Source organism: Triticum dicoccoides, chromosome 2A, assembly GCF_002162155.2.
Source record: "Triticum dicoccoides isolate Atlit2015 ecotype Zavitan chromosome 2A, WEW_v2.0, whole genome shotgun sequence".
NCBI classification, from domain to species: Eukaryota; Viridiplantae; Streptophyta; class Magnoliopsida; order Poales; family Poaceae; genus Triticum; species Triticum dicoccoides.
This window is the reverse complement of record NC_041382.1, coordinates 147,952,598-147,970,512: the sequence shown is the minus strand read 5'-3', so window position 1 is coordinate 147,970,512 and position 17,915 is coordinate 147,952,598. Positions and strand designations below refer to the sequence as shown.

The 17,915-nt window shown below is 44.1% G+C and overlaps 1 protein-coding gene and 1 long non-coding RNA gene across 11 annotated transcripts in view; both read left to right on the top strand.

Annotated features, from left to right (window-relative positions):
- Positions 1-7,578: 7,578 nt before the first annotated feature.
- LOC119353909 lies at positions 7,579-10,558 on the top strand. Of its 2 annotated transcripts, none has more exons than XM_037620606.1 (3): positions 7,579-8,994; positions 9,245-9,394; positions 9,497-10,558. In XM_037620606.1, exon 1 carries the CDS (start codon positions 7,724-7,726, stop codon positions 8,741-8,743), a length of 1,020 nt encoding a protein of 339 aa, XP_037476503.1. In that variant the 5' UTR covers positions 7,579-7,723; the 3' UTR covers positions 8,744-8,994; positions 9,245-9,394; positions 9,497-10,558. The 2 variants fall into 2 exon arrangements, with proteins under 2 accessions (XP_037476503.1, XP_037476502.1); XM_037620605.1 differs by having other exon boundaries at positions 9,165-9,394.
- A 2,782-nt stretch (positions 10,559-13,340) lies between these two features.
- Positions 13,341-17,915, top strand: part of LOC119353908 — a 5,417-nt gene continuing 842 nt past the window's right edge. Inside the window, exons 1-7 of one of the 9 annotated variants that reach the window (XR_005170586.1) lie at positions 13,341-13,576; positions 13,666-13,853; positions 14,275-14,668; positions 14,956-15,102; positions 15,227-15,853; positions 16,002-16,178; positions 16,271-16,987. This is a non-coding gene — a long non-coding RNA (uncharacterized LOC119353908). Of the gene's footprint in view, positions 13,577-13,652; positions 13,854-14,274; positions 14,669-14,955; positions 15,103-15,226; positions 15,854-16,001; positions 16,179-16,270; positions 16,988-17,915 lie in introns of all 9 variants that reach the window. The other 8 variants (XR_005170591.1, XR_005170589.1, XR_005170590.1 and 5 more) reach the window with 8 other exon arrangements.

Genomic DNA, 17,915 nt, shown 5'->3' with positions numbered 1-17,915 from the left:
GGGGGGAATTGGTGGGCCTTCATGGGCCTTAGTGGAAAGGAGAGGGGGGACGCAAGGGAGTCCCCCCTGGCCAGTCCGAATTGGACTCGGGAGGGGGCGGTGTCCCCCTCTTTCCTTCTCCCTTCATCCTCCTTCCCTCTTTCCATCTCTTGGAAAGGAAGGGGACTCCAACTAGGATTGGGAATCCCACTTGGACTCCCCTATGGCACGCGCCCCCCTATGGCCGACCTCCTCCTCCCCTCCTTTATATACGTGGGCAGGGGGGCACCCCAAAGTACAACAGACAATCTCTTAGTCGTGTGTGGTGCCCCCCTCCATAGTTCAACACCTTGGTCATATCGTCGTAACGCTAGGTGAAGCCATGCGTCGGTAACTTCATCATCATCGTCGCCATGCCGTCGTGCTGACGGAACTCTTCCTCGTTCTCAACTGGATCAAGAGCTCGAGGGATGTCATCGTGTTGAACGTGTGTTGAACACGGAGGTGTCGTACGTTCGGGTACTTGGATCGGTTGGATCATGAAGACGTTCAACTACATCAACCACGTTACTAAACGCTTCTGCTTTCGGTCTATGAGGGTACGTGGACACACTCTCCCCTCTCGTTCCCCAACAACTATTTGCTCCAATAATTCTTAAATATTCCATAAAAAATCTTCGTGAAGTTTCAGCTCATTTGAAGATGTGCAGCATAGGTAATTCTGACGTAGCTTTTTCAGGTTCAGAATTCTAGCTGCCGGCATTCTTCTTCTTTGTGTGAACCTTGCATATTATGAGAGAAAAGGCATTAGAATTACTCCATAAAGCATTATTATGTATAAAAACATTATAGATAACAGTAGGAAATATGATGCAAAATAGACGTATCAAGGAGGCTGCCATCAAGGAGAAGGGGAGGTGGCAGCGTGCAGCTAGGTGTCTCCTGAGAAGGAGGAAGAAGCTAGGGAATGAGATGAAATCAGGAGGAAAGGTAACCCTAGCGGGCCTCTTGGGTCGTGAGGGAACACGTGGGTTGAGGGGAGCATTCAAGCGAGCCATGCTCAGAAGCGCACACATGTGGGGGTGTTCTTTCCTCGTGTAGGCTAAAGGACTATTTGGGCTGAGCTCATGTAGGCTGAGGAGGCCATGTGCACGCTATCAGACAACAAAAAGTTGATCAAACAAGGAACATGCAGGCTCATGCATGCTAGCAAACACACTCTAAGGATCTGAGTTGTGCGACGTCTATATCTCGCATTAACCGAGCCCGTAGAAAATCTCACGCATGCTAGCAAACACACTCTAAGGATCTGAGTTGTGCGACGTCTATATCTCGCATTAATCGAGCCCGTAGAAAATCTCACGTCGATTTTTCATGGTTGTGGTTGTTACTGGGTCGACCCATTTTCACAAAGAGTTAATGGGAAAAGGGGAGTAGGAGGGATCGATCTGTGGTCGTCGTGAAGATAACCAGTGCTACAAGCCAACACGTGAGGGGATAATTTGTGATTATGTATAAGGGCACGATCTACTTGAAGTGAGTGGAGCCGGTTTTCTCTAGTTTTGTTTCCTTTTTCTGTTTTTTGTTCTTTCTTTTCTTTTCTCTTCTCCGTTTTTCATTCTTGTTGCACTTGTTTATTTGTTTTTTATTACTTCTTCTCTTTGTTTTTTGTTTCTTCTTCGGTTTTCATTTTTTATGGTATCCTTTGTTTGTTTTCGTTTTCATTCAACATTTTTTGTATATGTCAACAACATTATTCTAATACATGTTTAACATTTTTCAAATACAAATTTAACATTTTAATAATACATGGTCGACATTTTTTATATACATTTAAAAATCAAATGCTTGATTAACATTTTTTTAATACATGATCAACATTTTTCCTATACACACTTTCAAACTATCAAATGCTTGATTAACATTTTTCAAATACAAGATCGACATTTTTTAATACATGGTCAACATTTTTTATGCATATTTAACATTCTTCAAATGCTTGATTAACAACTTCTAAATGCAATATTAACACTTTCTCAAAACACATTTAACATTTTTTTCTAATCACATTTAACATTTTTCAAAGGCTAGATTTATATTTTTGAAATACGTGTTTAACATTTTTTTTTCAATTGCTTCATTAACGTTTTTGTATACATGAGATTTTTTCATCTGTTTTACTACATAGCCAACATTTTTTCTATATACATTTAACATTTTTAAATACTTGTTCAACATTTTTCAAATGCTTGTTTAACATTTTTATATACATGATCAAATTTGTTTCATCATTTTTTAATACATGGTAACCATTTTTCAATACACATTTAACATTTTCCAAATGCTTGCTTAATATTTTTCAAACACTTGTTCAACATTTTTTCAAATGCTTGATTAACTTTTTTAAAATACATGATCAGATTATTTTATACACTTATACTTTTTTGTATATATTTTTCGTAAACGTGATAAACATTTTCTCTATATGCATTTAACATTTTTGAAATATTTGGTCAACATTTCCCAAATGTTTTATGTACAATTTTTTTATGATATATGTATTTTATATTATTCTAAAATATAAACTAAATTACAAAAATAAAGCAAAAAACGAAAGAGAAACTTAAAAACAGAAGAAAAAAAACATGTGGCCTCCAGCGCTCGTGGGCACGCCCATGTCGGTCTCCCCTTCAAGCCTCGTTTGTTTCGCGTGGATTGGGAGGGTTTCGAGCCGGTATTCCTCGCGTGGCCCAGAATCCTCGCAAATACCCGTTGCCCCATTTGGTACCCGGGGTTTCGACGGCCCAACCCTCTCGATTCCCCGTCGATCCATCAGTTTCCGCGCGCTTTAGAACCCTCGAGGCCCCCCTCGAGGATTTGCTCGCCCGACTCGCGCCGCCGCTCGATCCGAGGCACCGCCGACGGCTCCTCCCAAGATGCTGCCACCGACTCCTCCCCAAGACGCCGCGCCGCCTCGACGCCGGCGATCTCCTCCGGCATACTGGACTTCTCCCCGGTGGTTAGTAACCGCAGCCCCTCCCCTCCCCATCCTCTCCATGGCTGCCACCTCCCGCACACCCTCCGTCCGCCTCGTCCTCACCGGCAAGCACGCCAAGAACGGCGTCTCCTACCCAGCTAGCTTGCCAAGAACGCCGTCCTCTTCTAGCTCCTCTTCTACCCTAACCCTAGAGGTCGAGATTTGTCTCAATCTGCCGGGGTGCGAGTCGCCGGGCTCGGAGCGATTGCCGCTGCACTGCTGCTGCTGCTGCTGCGACGAGTGCTGGTGAGACTGGCCGTGGATGCCGTGCTGCTGGCCCTTGTCGTGCGGCGGGTGCTTGTGGACCTGCCTCATCTCCAAGTTGTGGATCTCCTCCATCATTGGCTTCCACAGCCTCACCCTCGCGTTGATGAACCAGTTCGACACCTGCACCGCCATTATTAACCCAACATGTCAACCAAGCTCCAAAAACAAAATGACATGGTAGCGGCAACAGTGACCAGCTTTGCTGCTTACCTGATTCTTTGTTAGGCCCGTCTGCTTGGCCAGCATTTGCTTGTCGCCATTAGTAGGATACCTGCAAAGTTTCAACCCGAATATCAGACCAATGCAGCAGTACTCTTGATTGCAACACGTTCAAAAGGGAGATGCGTATCTGTTTTTCCTGTTTCCAATCTTTACTTTCAACTCTTGCAATTGTTAGTAAACGATTCTTACTCTCAGATGTACCATGATAACAACTACACTAGTACAAAATAGGATGCAGATAGACAAAAGATGGTTTACAGTATTTGTTCTTATGAAGAAAGAAAGAGTTGCTATAGAAAAGTACATGATCGCAGTCACCACTTAGTAGTGTGAAGTCATCTGCAATTAGAACTCACTGGCTAGTGCACTGCTTTTACAAGATTGCAATTTCTGCTCATATTTGATTTTAATCTACTTGGAGACTTTGGAGGTGTCTATACCATTGAAGCCCATGTAATCTTAGTGTGTTGTAGCAACAAACTGCTCAGCCCATGTAATCGAAGCCTATGAATGGAATGAGTGGTGCGGCCCAGAAAAGAACTAGCATTAAGTTTAGGCTATAAATGTTTGCAGCAAACATTCAGTTGCATATAGGACGTGTCTCTTTTGTTCCTAGCATTGTTGTATCTTAATATTTCTTTCATTTACTACATCCTTGTAATCTAGGGAACCATATCTGCAAGCTAGAGTTTAGGCTATATATTTTTGCACAGTTTATAAATCTATGTAGAATAATTAGGATTCAACAAGCGTAAACCTGTTACTTCCCTTGCCAGTGAATTGACCTGATGAAATGAATGTAGTTTATACCTGATTGCTGTTGTTTATTCAAGGGAAAAGTCTCTTTGATTTTGGTCTTGATTCTAATTGTCCATCTTCTGCATGCATTGGAACAAACCATCCTACGATGTTTCTATTCAAATGTGTGTGTCGTCAGATTAAAAATAATGATGAAATTCTGCTACTTATAATACTTATGATGAAATGTGTTTGACTCTTATTTTCACATCCTACCGCTTGGATCCTACGAGTTACCTCCTTCTTGGGAACCTGTTGCCACGCCAAACTTCGGTAAGCTACATAAGCTTCTTGGCCTCTTGAGCTTGTTTCTTTGCCGAAGTAGTATATCATACTTGATAGCTCTTGGTCATTGCACATCTTGGCACACTGATGATATAATATTCTAGATCATTATGTATGTCTTATGAATATAGTTCTTATTTGTTGCTTCCTGATTCTAGTTTTAGTGTCAAGATGAACTCTGAGATTATCGATCGAATTAGGAAGAGGAGAAGCGAGGATGATGAAGATATGATGTCCTTTATTCTACCCGTATTGGATCAGGACTTGTTTCCTTGTTTCTGTCCTTGTTAGATCAGGACTTGTTTCCTTGTCCAAACGCTGTGAGGTGCATGAACAGTTTAAATTTAAAAATGTTATGAACTGCACGGATGGACTGTTGGGCACAGGGGTCACTGGAACATGTAGTATACTGAATACATGCTAGTTTAGTACTGTACTGAACTAGCTTCCTGAACTTTGCATATAGTTTTCTTTTGTACAATTTTATAGTCAAATGTTTAGTGTAGGTATTTGAAGTTCAGAACCAGTAACTTTCAGTGGCATACTGCAAATTGGGCTAAATTTTAGCTGCAAATGAAGTTTTTTTTCTCTTTTTAATGAAGTTACATAAGGTCATGAAAGTGTGAGACTTGTTCTGCAAATGTAGAAAATTTGGGGCTTACTATACTGAATCTGAGAAACATATAAAGAGAGATCACTGTGAATTGTCATCACAAAAATGGCAAACCCTGTCAACCAAATGCATTTTTTCTACAAAGGGAATTTTGGCTGGAGGGGGATTGGGGAATGAAGGGGATTGGATGGAAGGGAGGGATTCACCAAATCCTCCCAAATCCCCTCCTCCCAAAACCTCTCAAATACTCTTCTACCAAACAAAGCCTCAGCGAGGGTTCCTGCCCTCTCGCTGAAGGCGAGATACAGGGGCACCCGCTGAGTTGCATGTTGCCGCTGACGCGCATAAAAAATGAGCCGCAGCTCAATATCAACCTGCTCTCGTCATGCTCGTTATGTTGGCTCAGACTTGAGAAAACAAAAACTCTGGCTTGTAAAAAACTAGCTATGCTTTTTTGTAGAGTTTTTTTGCATGGAGCTTTTTTTTTATAGAGTTTTAAAAGTTTACAAATTGAAAAAAGTGTATGAATTCGAGAAAAGACTATATTTTAGAAAATCATGTATTGAAATTATTTCACGTTTTTTCACAATTTCGAAAATTGTTCATAAATTTTAAAATGTTCACAAATTCATAAAATATTCATATTTTCTTAAAGAATAATGGACTTTAAAATAAGTTTATGAATCTACAAATGTTCATAAGTTTTAAAAAATCTTGAATTTAAAAAATATTCATGAATTTGAAATAAATTACCACCTGTAAATTTTTAATGGGTTTTAAAATTTTTGTGAAAGGGAAAATTTCATGGATTTGAAAATGTTCCTGAAAATTAAGAAAAGTTTGCAGTTTCCAAAAAAAACACAGAATTGAAAACATATCATGCATTTTTAAATGATAAAACGAAAACATAAAAATAGAAAAAATAATAATACGAAAATACCAAGCAAAAACCAGGGAAAAACAAAACCACATAAAACCCAACCCCAAAAATCGGTGGGAGGAAATATAATGGCCTGCAAGCCCACTTAGATCTAGCAAAAAGGGAGGTGTGCGCACTGTAAAGTTTGGCCTTATCAGATTATCAAAATTTTCTAAAAAAAAGAGATTCTCAAAAAAAAAATTGGCCTCTATTTGGCGCCTCAGAGCAACTCCAATAGCTCATGTAAAAATCATCCCGTAAAAGTCGTTTTACGGGATGGCGGTATAAATTAGATGAAGTTTTCATAAAACTTATTCCCCTAATATCCTTTTTTCCTTTTTCTTACTAAACTGTGTTGGGCCGCAAGTTAGTGACATGACGCTGGGCCCACAAGTTAGTGAGACGACGTGGCAACGGCTTGCGGAGCAGTGAGGTGGCGTGACCTAGCGACGATGCAGCCTTACGGCGTAGGGGAGAGGAGGCGGGTTCCGGGGGCGGTGGCGCGACTTGGCGGTGAGAGCCCTTGTCGCGGCGTGACCTGGCGGCGGCCTCATGGCAACATGATCTCACGGGGCAAAGGTAGGAGACGGGGCAGTGGCGGCCTCACAACGGCATGGGGCAAGGGAGGCGGCGGGCTCGCACGACAGGGTGGCGACATCAGCAACGTGGCAGCCCGACGCGACACAAGGCTCATCTCCAGTAAAGTTTTAGGCGGTTATTCACTCGTCAAAATTATACAAGAAGACCATCTTCTGCCAAATGTAAGTGACAAGGAAGGTGATCATAAGAGATCCATATAAAAATTTGAATTTACGAAAGCTGCTGGAGGCTTTTTTTTCCCGCCCAACTTTCGATACGGTAATTTTTTAGGGACACATGAGCTATTTTTTTGAACACGGTACAACTAAAGTCGCTTACATACATGAGCATACACTCACTCTTATGAAGGCGCGTACACGCGCACACACATATCCTACCCCTGTGAGGACATCTGAGAAATTAAGACGGTATAGCATCTTGAGATTTTACGAAGTCATCACGGACGCCTTGCAGTTGACGGGAACGTCTCCTCCTATTGAACGAATATCGCGGGAAGGCTGAAATAAATACATAAGTAATGCGAGCATCAATATTAAGTGTATGACTTAAACTCTGATGGCACAGGTTGGTTCACGGATACGAGAGCTATTATAGGTTTTTTTTCGAAAAGGGACGGGAGTCAGTAGAGTTGGTTTAAGCGTGAAATGATATTTGGCCAGGAGCTTCCCCACCCCACCCGCACTGGCTACAGAAAAAAAAAAGTTGCCTTTTTTTTTGAGTCTGGCTTTGTTTTTCTTAGGCAAATCCGAGTTTGGCTACTGTCTCACTTTGCAAATCCGAGTGAGCCGGTGTCCCGTGCCCGTCTCGATTGTCTGGGCCGGGCCGAGCCGGAGTCGAGCGTGAGATGAATACTGTATAAGCGTAAAGAATCGCCCCCCGTTCGTTCCTCATAGAAACCCTAAGTTTGGCGGAGGCGGAGACTGCGGCGGCGGCGGCGAGAATACCAGACGGCAAGCCTGGTTAGCAATCTCAATCAACCAAAAAAGTAAGAGAAGAGAGATCGATGGCGGGTGGCGGCGGGGGAGGAGAGGTGAGGACGCCTCGGGAGATGGATCGGAAGCTGCAAGTTCCTTCCGAAGCAGAGATCCTGAGCATGGAGATTGCATCCCTGGCGAACTTGCTCAGGGAGAAGCAGTCTGACATTCTTCAATTCGACCCTGAGATCGCGAGGAAGATCATGTCCCTGAGGAGCGAGATCACGTCCGGATTCATATCCAACTCCGAGCATGTATATTTGCCCCACGGCGGTGAGGACGAGGGTGAGCGCCTAAACTGCTTATTCAGTCATATATTGCAACGGACGGATGCCTTGTGCGACGAGATGGCATCCATGGCATCTATTCTGGCCAAAATTAGTGTCCCCGTTATCTCCTATTACAAGGTCTTCGATCAGTTAAACGCCGCGCAGAGGTTATCTAAGATCTCCCTGGATATACTACATTCAACCGCGAATGCAGATAAAAAGATGGCTGACCAAAATGTTGAGGACCAGAGGACCGAGGAGGACAAAAGCAAATCCAGCACCCACTGTTTTGAGAACCAGGGAACCAAGCAACATGTGGATGCATCGGTAACAGATCTGACAACGGGCCTTTGTAAATCAAACATGGAAACGCCGCAGATGGCTGCCTACTGTCCTGATGGCCAGATGACTGATGAGGAGGATGTACATTTCGTGGCAGCGGATCCTATAAGTGGCCTTTGCGACCAGGCGACTGTCCACTCCTACGAGAACCAGAGTAACAAGGAGTACATGGAGATGATTGATCCCATGACAGATAAAGGCCAATCAAGCACGGAGACGCATGCGTCGAGGATGATGGACGGGGGCAATTCAAGCAGCGAAGGCAAATCAAGCAATGAAGGCCAATCAAGCACGGAGACACATACGTCGAGGATGATGGATGAGGGCAATTCAAGCAATGAAGGCAAATCAAGCAATGAAAGCAAATCAAGCACAAAGGCAGTGGTGATGGTGCTGGATTCCGATGAGGAGCATGAAGTGCGGGGTATGGCAATGTGAGGAGGAGGAGGACAAGGGGAAGATGACCCCGGAGGATTTAGCGATGGCTGACCAATTTGAGAAGTTGCTATTAGAGATGCAAGCCAACTTTCTCAAAGTCCAGGAGCAGGATGATAAGGACACGCCAAACTGGATCTCTGTCTCACATCAGGACGAGGCAGAGGAGATGGAGATGGAGGACAGGTTGTTTGCTAGACGCCGTAAAGGCTGGGAATCTGCATGGGGAGACCGCAGTGACTTCGAAGACATGAGTAAGTAAACTTAAACACCCATTGATTCCTTCTCATCGTATTCATCTTCCAACAATGGCAATGCAAGCAGATCCCCCCTCCCTTCCGTCCTTCCTTCCTTCATTCATTGCATATAAGTAAGTAATTCATGTTGGAACATGGCTAACACTTGGATTAATTTGGTGCTGCAGCCTTATTGAGTCCTATGCACTTTACACATTGCACGCTGGGACTGATCCCCTACACTGCTACCACTGTGAGCGCCTTGCAGATCTACTCTGTCAAGATTGTTGAAACAAAGGGAAAGTTGAAGTGGCCACTCTATGTCTACGGGGTCGTCGCTGCCTGAGATGCCGTAGATCACAACCGTAACATTCTCTTCGCTCGGCAAAGGGATGACTACCAAGAACTCACTCTAGAGGTAATATACGGTCTTCCATTTTGTTCTTCATTTTCTCCTTCTTTTTCTTCTTCTGTCGTTGTTTGTTGCATTGAACTATACTGACGATTATGATCCTTGCAGGATCCTTTTTTGCACCTGACTGGCCCATCTCGTGCGATTGTGGCTGTGGACAATGTTGACTTCGAAATCCAACTCAAAGTAAAGGGCACAACATGGTCTGGTGACAAAGCATTGATCAGTCACTTCCAGACTTACCCTGGTGATCGTGAAGGTTCAGATAGAGCGCTCTTTAGCAACTCCTTTTGCACGGTAGAGTTAAGCTTTGAGCGACTTACAGAAACCGTCCAAGCTACTATCTTGAGTGTCCGTGTTGTTGAAGGGCGGCCATCACCTTTTGAATACGGCGGCCGGATTATGTGCTCCTCACCACCACAGGAAGTTAAGGACCCCCTATCCAGGCATGTTGTGTTGGTTGATTCTCATGAATTTGATGGAGAAATGCCAATGGGCTCAGCTGGTTACGTTGATCTGTCAAGGCAAGTTGTTTCTGTAGAACTGGGACATAACCTGCGATTTGTCATACAAGCTTACTCACAATCTGGTGCCATTGCTAGGCAAAGCTGTCTCACGTTTAGGACCAAATATTGCAACATAAGTCGAGGTATATGTGAGATTGGTGACTCTAAGGTGGAGATTACTGTTGCTTGGTCCCAGCTTATCAAGAACAAGATGGAAATCCTCTAAGGACATGTTTGATTGTTCTTGTGGCTATGGAGTAGATCCGGCTTGATCCCTACTCCATCTTCGACCGGTACTTCCGCGAGAAGGACGACAAGGGCGTTGGGAAGTGCAAGGGCAGCCGTGGATGATCTTCTCCACCATAGCCAAACATGCCAAATTTTGGTAGTCCGATGGCATGTTATAGTAGCTGGACGATGTAACATCGTTTACGTAGTTGCATGGGTTTGCATGAATTTGAGATATGCTAATTGAGGTGCCTGGTTGTGGGATTGGAAATTTGTCAGACGCGTCCGCGGGCGTTTGAAGGGTCGGATTTGTCAAGTCTGGCTGTAGATACTCTTTACAGATGGTAAAAGTGATTGATGCCACCAATATATGGGCACTTTGTTGCTCGAAGCTACAAACCGAAAAAATGGTGTGTCGTACGTACATGATTTTAGAGGACAGGCAATACTGAATTTTTCTCCACGTTTAGTTTAAGGGTGTGTCTAGGGCATATCTAAATGTGCTCTAGTTATTGCATATCTAAGTGAATGAATCAAGCATAAAGAAAAAAAAGAAAAAGGAGAAAGAAAATATTCACACAAATCTTAATGTAAGATCAATGACATACGATTTAGATGTGCAATACTTATGGCACATTCAAATGTGCTTTAGCAAAACTGTTAGTTTAAAGAAAAAACTTGACAACCTTATCAGCATGCCTTAAAATCTATAGGCACGACAGAAAAAGTGACAATTTGTCGTAGAAACATACAAGGAAAATCAACTAACTGCCACAGGTGATGGTATACTTGTATATGACTCAATACATTACAATACAGTAGAGGGTAGTCCCTTCGTCTATCCGATAAAAAGGATGTATCTAGAACTAATATATATCTAGATATATCATTTTTTATTCACTAGCAAAAGAGCCCGGGCGTTGCAACGGGAGAAGAAAACATAACACACGTTCTTAACTCAACAACCATCACTCAAGACCACAATAGGTCTATCTCCTTTATTTTTGCAAAGGAGATCCTCTAAGGACAATGGTTCTTGTGGCATGGATGCTATGGACTATGATTCACTCCCGCCCATTTTATCTGTTCTTGTCTTGCATGTGGGTTGCGAAACTGTTGATGTATTTGTGTATTGATTAGCTATAGTATGTCCAACTGTTTGTGTATCCACCTAATGTTATCCGACTATTTGTGCCTACTAAAATCTATTATTATGCTGTGTGAAGTGATGTTTCTATTTTGATTATTCAGCAGTCATGCTGTGCAAAATGTGTTGATACTATGAATATGCCATGTCAGTAACGTATACTGTTTTGTTTGTGAAAACCTTAATTAGCTCCCCAGCCACCAGAAAGATGGTTTGTGACCTCAACTTTTAGTGGTTCTCATAACTTCCTTCTCGGCATGGGCTCTGGCTGTGCTTCCCTTCAAAAGTGAAATAAAAATAATCCTCTATTTCTAGTTACCCACAGGTTACAGGTGGCAGGGTAGGGTTCTGGGAGTTAATAAATGGTATTAGTGGAACTAGTGATTGGTGCCACCAGTATATGGGCACTTTGTTGCTCGAAGCTACAAACTGAAAAAATGTTGTGTTGTGCATGATTTGAGAGTATAGGCAATACTAAATCTCTCTCCATGTTTAGTTTACAGGAAAAACTTGACAACCTTATCAGCATACCTTTGTTCAAAACTTAAATCCATAGGCACAGCAGGAAAAAGTGACAATTTGTAGTAGAAACATACTCCCTCCGTTCCTAAATATAAGTCTTTTAAAAGATTCCACTATAAACTACAGAGCAAAATGAGTGAACTTATTCTAACATATAAGGATGCTAGCTGACCCTCCTCCATGGAGCTCCTCCCGCGCTCATTGTTCGTGTCCGTCTGATGGCGTTTGACTTTTGTTGTTGGTCGTTGGATCAGTTGACTGCATGGTAAATTTTGTTACCTTTTCTCTGTCTTTTCTTGTTGAATGACCTGTGGACCTTCTGTTTGTGTCATTCGGTTGGTTTAACGTGGGTATTTTCAAACCTTGGTGTAAGTCAACCAGTACGGTGCATGCGCGTGCATGTGTGTGAGCCGTCTGACTGGCACTGTGGCTGATGAAGCAAAAGAAAGCACCACGGGCAGGAGCCAGAGGACGTGCAAAAAGGATGTGACAAGTGCGGGAACCAATCGAATTAAACCCAATAAGTGGTTGTTTGGATAGAGGAGATTAGCGATGGGATTATAGAAGATGCGTTTTAAGCTGATTTATAGGAAAGTCGATTTTATCTACGTTTTTATGAATAATCATTTTATAAAAAACTATGTTTGGCAGGAAAGTAGATAGCCCCCTGACTCATTAATCTTTGCTCGCCACTTTCCCCAAAGTGGCCGCCATTGCTTATCCATTGAAGTACGTATATGCAACTGCTCCCCTCGAGTTCCTCCTCGGCCCTCTCCGCTTCCTCCTCCTTCCTTTGCTCGCTGACATCGCTGCTCCATCCTTCTCGACCCTAGATGAATCAGGGCCTAGACGCCGATTGCTGCTCCTCTCTCCTTCATTGAAGGCTTCACCAAGGGGATGCCGCTGAAGTGCGGACGACGGCAACGACTTCCACTCAACGGCTCGCCGTGCGCAGCCGCCGCTTCCCCTAGAGACTCAGGAGTTCGCGCTCGGCGGCGACCACTTGCTCTACACAACGCGGCACATGCGAACGGCAGCAGCGGCCGCTTCCCCTTGACGACTCAGGCGTTCGCGCACGGCGGCGCCCGCTTTTACTCGACGCCTCGGCGTGCGTGCACGACGGCGGCCGCTTCCCTTCAACGAGTTGCCGCGCGTGAACGACGGTGGCCGCTCCCGCTCGACCAGGCCGACGGTAGAGTGCTTGTGCTCAAAGTCAATCGGCGTGCATGCCAGCCGGTGGCTTTGAATGAGTTTCAGGTGCGGTAAGGCACAAACCGTGCTGATGAATTTGATGCGGAAGGAGAAATCAGTTGCCGTGAGTTTCTACAATCATGTTTTCACAAAAACAACTATTAGTCGTTTTTCAGAAAACGCATATTACTGATTTTGTGGAAACTGAATCCTACTTATCCATGTTTTTCGTGCGGAATCCAAACAAGGTTTAAGTTTGTTACACGGTTATGTAAGTCGACGGAAAATCAGTTCACCTGTCCTGATTTACTGTACCGAGATTTACTGGACCGAATGTGGAGAGAAAAAAACCAGTGCCTTTTCCCCTCGCAAGTCGCAACCCAGCGTCCTTTTTTCCTTTTCTTCCGACAGCTAGGGTTAGCGTCGCCGCCGCCCTCCCCTGTGCTCGTGCCCTCTCCTCTCCCGCCCCGAGCTCCACTGCCTCCAGCCTACGCTCGCGCTCCGTCCCTTCCTCCTCGTTGGTGCTCAATCGGACGAGCGTGAGCTGCGGCAAACTGCAGCGGAGGGAAACGTGGATGAGGAGATCAAGCCAAGGTGAGCCGCCGCCGATTTGCCCGCCGCTAGCTCTCTGCTCTTTTGTTCTTCTTCATGCTAACCGCGTCTCTGCTAGCCGGAGGGGACAGCTGGTGCACGAGCTCGCACTGCCCTGGCGCCGATCTCGCGCCGGTCCTACGCCCTGCCACCCTCTCTCGGGACGCCATGGAGATCAACAAGGTGCGCCCCCACTCCCCTCCCTCTGTCGGGGTATGGTAGGTTCGTACTGACCGCCTCCGGCTCGAGCAAGGATCTGCTGCACCTCCGGCCCCTTTTGGTACAGACCTAGCCATATTCTCTATCGGATTACAGTTGTTTACCTCTTTGATTGGAATAATAAATGGGTTCTATTGTTAATTTAACTGTCAAACAGTAGCCGTGAAGCATCATCTCATCCCCCCAGTTTTTATCAATCTGACTGCTACTGTGTACTTTGTTATGTTTACATGATAAAGAATCGTATTTTTTAAGATGACAGCCACTCTATGCAATTCGTTATGATTAGAGGACAATGAAAAATAAAGTTTCTTTACCAGTCCCACTACTCTATGTAATTAGTAATGCTTAGATGTTATAGTTGAATACAAGTTGACACATTTGAATGGTGTGAAGACAATGAACAAGCTCACTTTTGCTTTGAAATTATTTTTCTTCAGAAATGATCATGATCTCTTTGCCTTCGCTCTTTGTTTGTGAAGCCTGCAGACTGAGGAGAAGAGAACACATGTAGATAGTTCATCAAAGTTCCTTAACTGTGGCTGATCTTCTTCGTCAGGTGATTGTACTGCAGATTTAGTACATAGAGCTTTTTTCTTCTTCTCTAAGATACAGTATACTGCTAATTTTGATGGTTTGTTGAATTATCTTCTTGTAATATATGAGCGCCCGCAATGGCCACCTCGGCACAAGGAACACAGGTTGCAGAGATAGACGTGCGGGCTGCAGAGAGGGCCGCCCACGACATGGTCGCTACCGTTCGTCCATCGCACGGCAACGGCAGGTCGACCCCACCATCTCTGCCCCTTTTTGATGGCGGCTCTGGAGGACCGAGGAATTGAGGTTGCCCCTTTCGTCTGTTCACATCCTCTGTTAGTATGTTCCCAATCCTCTCTCACTCTCTCTCTCTTGCTTGATCCATATTACAAATGAATACCTGGTGCTAGCATGAACTTGCAGTATACAAAATCTGAATTAGTGATCATGATCATGGTCAAGGTTTGTACTAAAGAGAAGGAAATATGATGAGGCATATATTTTAATTTTCAAGGAGATAGATCACACGCCCGAAAAAAAGAGATAGATCACAAATGTTGTGTGCATGTAAGGTGAGGCAAATTTCAGTGTGTTCTTCGAACTAATTCTCTTTGGTCTTTTTGAAGGTTTTAGATTTTGAAGATTTATGCGATGGAATCATGATATGTAACATGTCTTCTCCTGAAGAGGTCCGCTTATTACTCGATGACACTGTTGCCGGAAACACGGCCAAGGTAGCTGTGCTCCTCATGATGGAGCAGCGCCTGGGACATGTAGGTCTTATTTGCTTAATTCCCCTGCTCGCGGCTTTTGGTTGTTCCAAAAGATTTCTCCATGTACCATGTAAGGAAATTTGGGGGGAAAACATATCTGATGTATAACATGGTATGTACATAGTTTCTTGGGAGGTTGAAGCCGGAAAGGGAGGAGGAGGAAGATGGCAGCCGCCCCGCCGCCCAAGGCCGACGAGCTGCAGCGGCATCCGCTCAAGGAGCAGCTGCCCAGCGTGTCTTTCTGCATCACCAGCTCACCGCCATGGCGTACCGTGCTCTGCTTCACCCCGCCTCAGGGGCCTCTTGATTTGCTCTTTGAAAGTTTCCCTCTTACATTCCGTGCTTGTCCTTCACTGTCCTCAGTTTTTGCTCGTACTTGTTTCATGTCCAGGCTTTCTTTCCCACTGCATCATGTGTGCTGATTACTGACCTATTTTTGTTGTTGTCGATGCACATCAGTCTTCATATTTTCAGTAGAGAAAGTTTTTTGTTGGAAACAAATTCTTTTGCTGGTTCATTGATCTTGAATTTATTTATAATGAAAAGGCCTTTCAGCTGCACATGCTTTTATGCAATTGATAGTATGTACTACTCATATTAATCAAATAGTATATAAGTTGATGTTCCTCTTGTGCTTGTAATCTTGGGCGGAACCAAGGCCGTGATACTAGGATTTCAACATTTCATAGTCATGTTGGACACCAGCATCATCATACCAACGATGCTTGTTCCTCAAATGGGAGGTGGAAATGTGAGCCCTCAGCTCTTTATTTGTGCGCTACCAAATGTTGGTTATATTCACTTGACACATGAATTTGATATCTCTAAAAAAGTACTACTAAGCTGGCACTGAATATGCCGCGCATATAAATGATAGACACTCCCTGAATTTCTGTCAGGAGGAGAAAGCTCGGGTAATCTAGACGCTCCTGTTCGTCGTCGGCATAAACACCTTACTGCAAACCTTCTTGGGGTCTCGTCTCCACGTCGTGATGGGTGGCTCCAACACTTTCATTGTGCCAACCATCTCCATCATCTTGGCCGGATGCTGAGGCAATGAGGCAGATCCTCACGAGGTACTTATTACTGTCCAGCAGAATTGCCTTCTCAAGTTCTCATCATGTACGAGTTCCTGTACGGAGGCTAACAAATTTGTGTTGTTGTCAAGAAAATTCCTACGGACGATGAGGGGGACACAAAGCGCTCTCATAATCGCGATGATGATTCAAATCATCCATGGTTTCAGTGGTCTCTGGCGCAATGTTGTCCCCCATTATCTGCGGGTCCTCTTGTTTCACTCATTGGATTTGGGCTTTATGAACTTGGCTTTCCAGGCTTTCACCACCGTTGAGTTTCATGTGAACAATCTGTTTTGATATTTTTATATAACAATATCATGCCTCATTTTCCATTTGATTTAGTTATTTCAACTTCAACTTTGAGTGTATTAGATATGCACTGAATAGAAAGTATATTACCTTATCTGAGTTGTTGCTGCCACTGAGGTGTTAAAAGTGCATATTCATAGCATCTTCCTTGGCACGATTAATTGCCACCGGTTTACATTCGTATCTTTCAACATTTAGTTCAGGAGCTTCATGAATTTTCCGTGTCCTGAAATCATATATATTTTTTAACATGAATTTTGTCTCCACAAAGAACAGTGTGGTAAGCTCTATAACAGTCATTCAGACATCAAATTATGAACTCTCATATTTGATTGCTTGGAAAACAGTTCAAAGCATAGCCAGGAAATGCTGGCGACCGGAATATTGTGATACTATGGATGCTATCAAGCATGCTTTTGGGGCCTTGCCGCAGATCATCTGCAAGAAGGGCTCAGTTCAAGAACTAATTAAGGTTAAGCTTCACCAATGATTTGAAGGTGAGTTATCTTTTGTTCTTGGACAGGTCTCCTTGGTTTTCATTTTTATTTGCATGAACACAACATCACTGCTTAAGGAATAATTTTGTCACAACCAAGTTATGCAGCTATATATTTTCTATTGATTGCGGGGGTAAATAGGAAGTTAGAGTTATGGAGACAAACCTTGGAATCGAAAGGGTTTAGGCTTAGTAGAACTAAAACCGAGTACATGATGTGCGGTTTCAGTACTACTAGCTGTGAGGAGGAGGAGGTTAGCCTTGATGGCCAGGTGGTACCTCGGAAGGACACCTTTCGGTATTTGGGGTCAATGTTGCAGGAGGATGGGGGTATTGATGAAGATGTGAACCATCGAATCAAAGCCGGATGGATGAAGTGGCGCCAAGCTTCTGGCATTCTCTGTGACAAGAGAGTGCCACAAAAGCTAAAAGGCAAGTTCTACAGGACGGCGGTTCGACCCGCAATGTTGTATGGCGCGGAGTGTTGGCCGACTAAAAGGCGACATGTTCAACAGTTAGGTGTGGCGGAGATGCGTATGTTGAGATGGATGTGTGGCCACACGAGGAAGGATCGAGTCTGGAATGATGATATACGAGATAGAGTTGGGGTAGCACCAATTGAGGAGAAGCTTGTCCAACATCGTTTGAGATGGTTTGGGCATATTCAACGCAGGCCTCCAGAAGCTCCAGTGCATAGCGGACGGCTAAAGCGTGCGGAGAATGTCAAGAGAGGGCGGGGTCGACCGATTTTGACATGGGAGGAGTCCGTTAAGAGAGACCTGAAGGATTGGAGTATCGACAAAGAGCTAGCTATGGACAGGGGTGCGTGGAAGCTTGCTATCCATGTGCCAGAGCCATGAGTTGGTTGCGAGATCTTATGGGTTTCACCTCTAGCCTACCCCAACTTGCTTGGGACTAAAGGCTTTGTT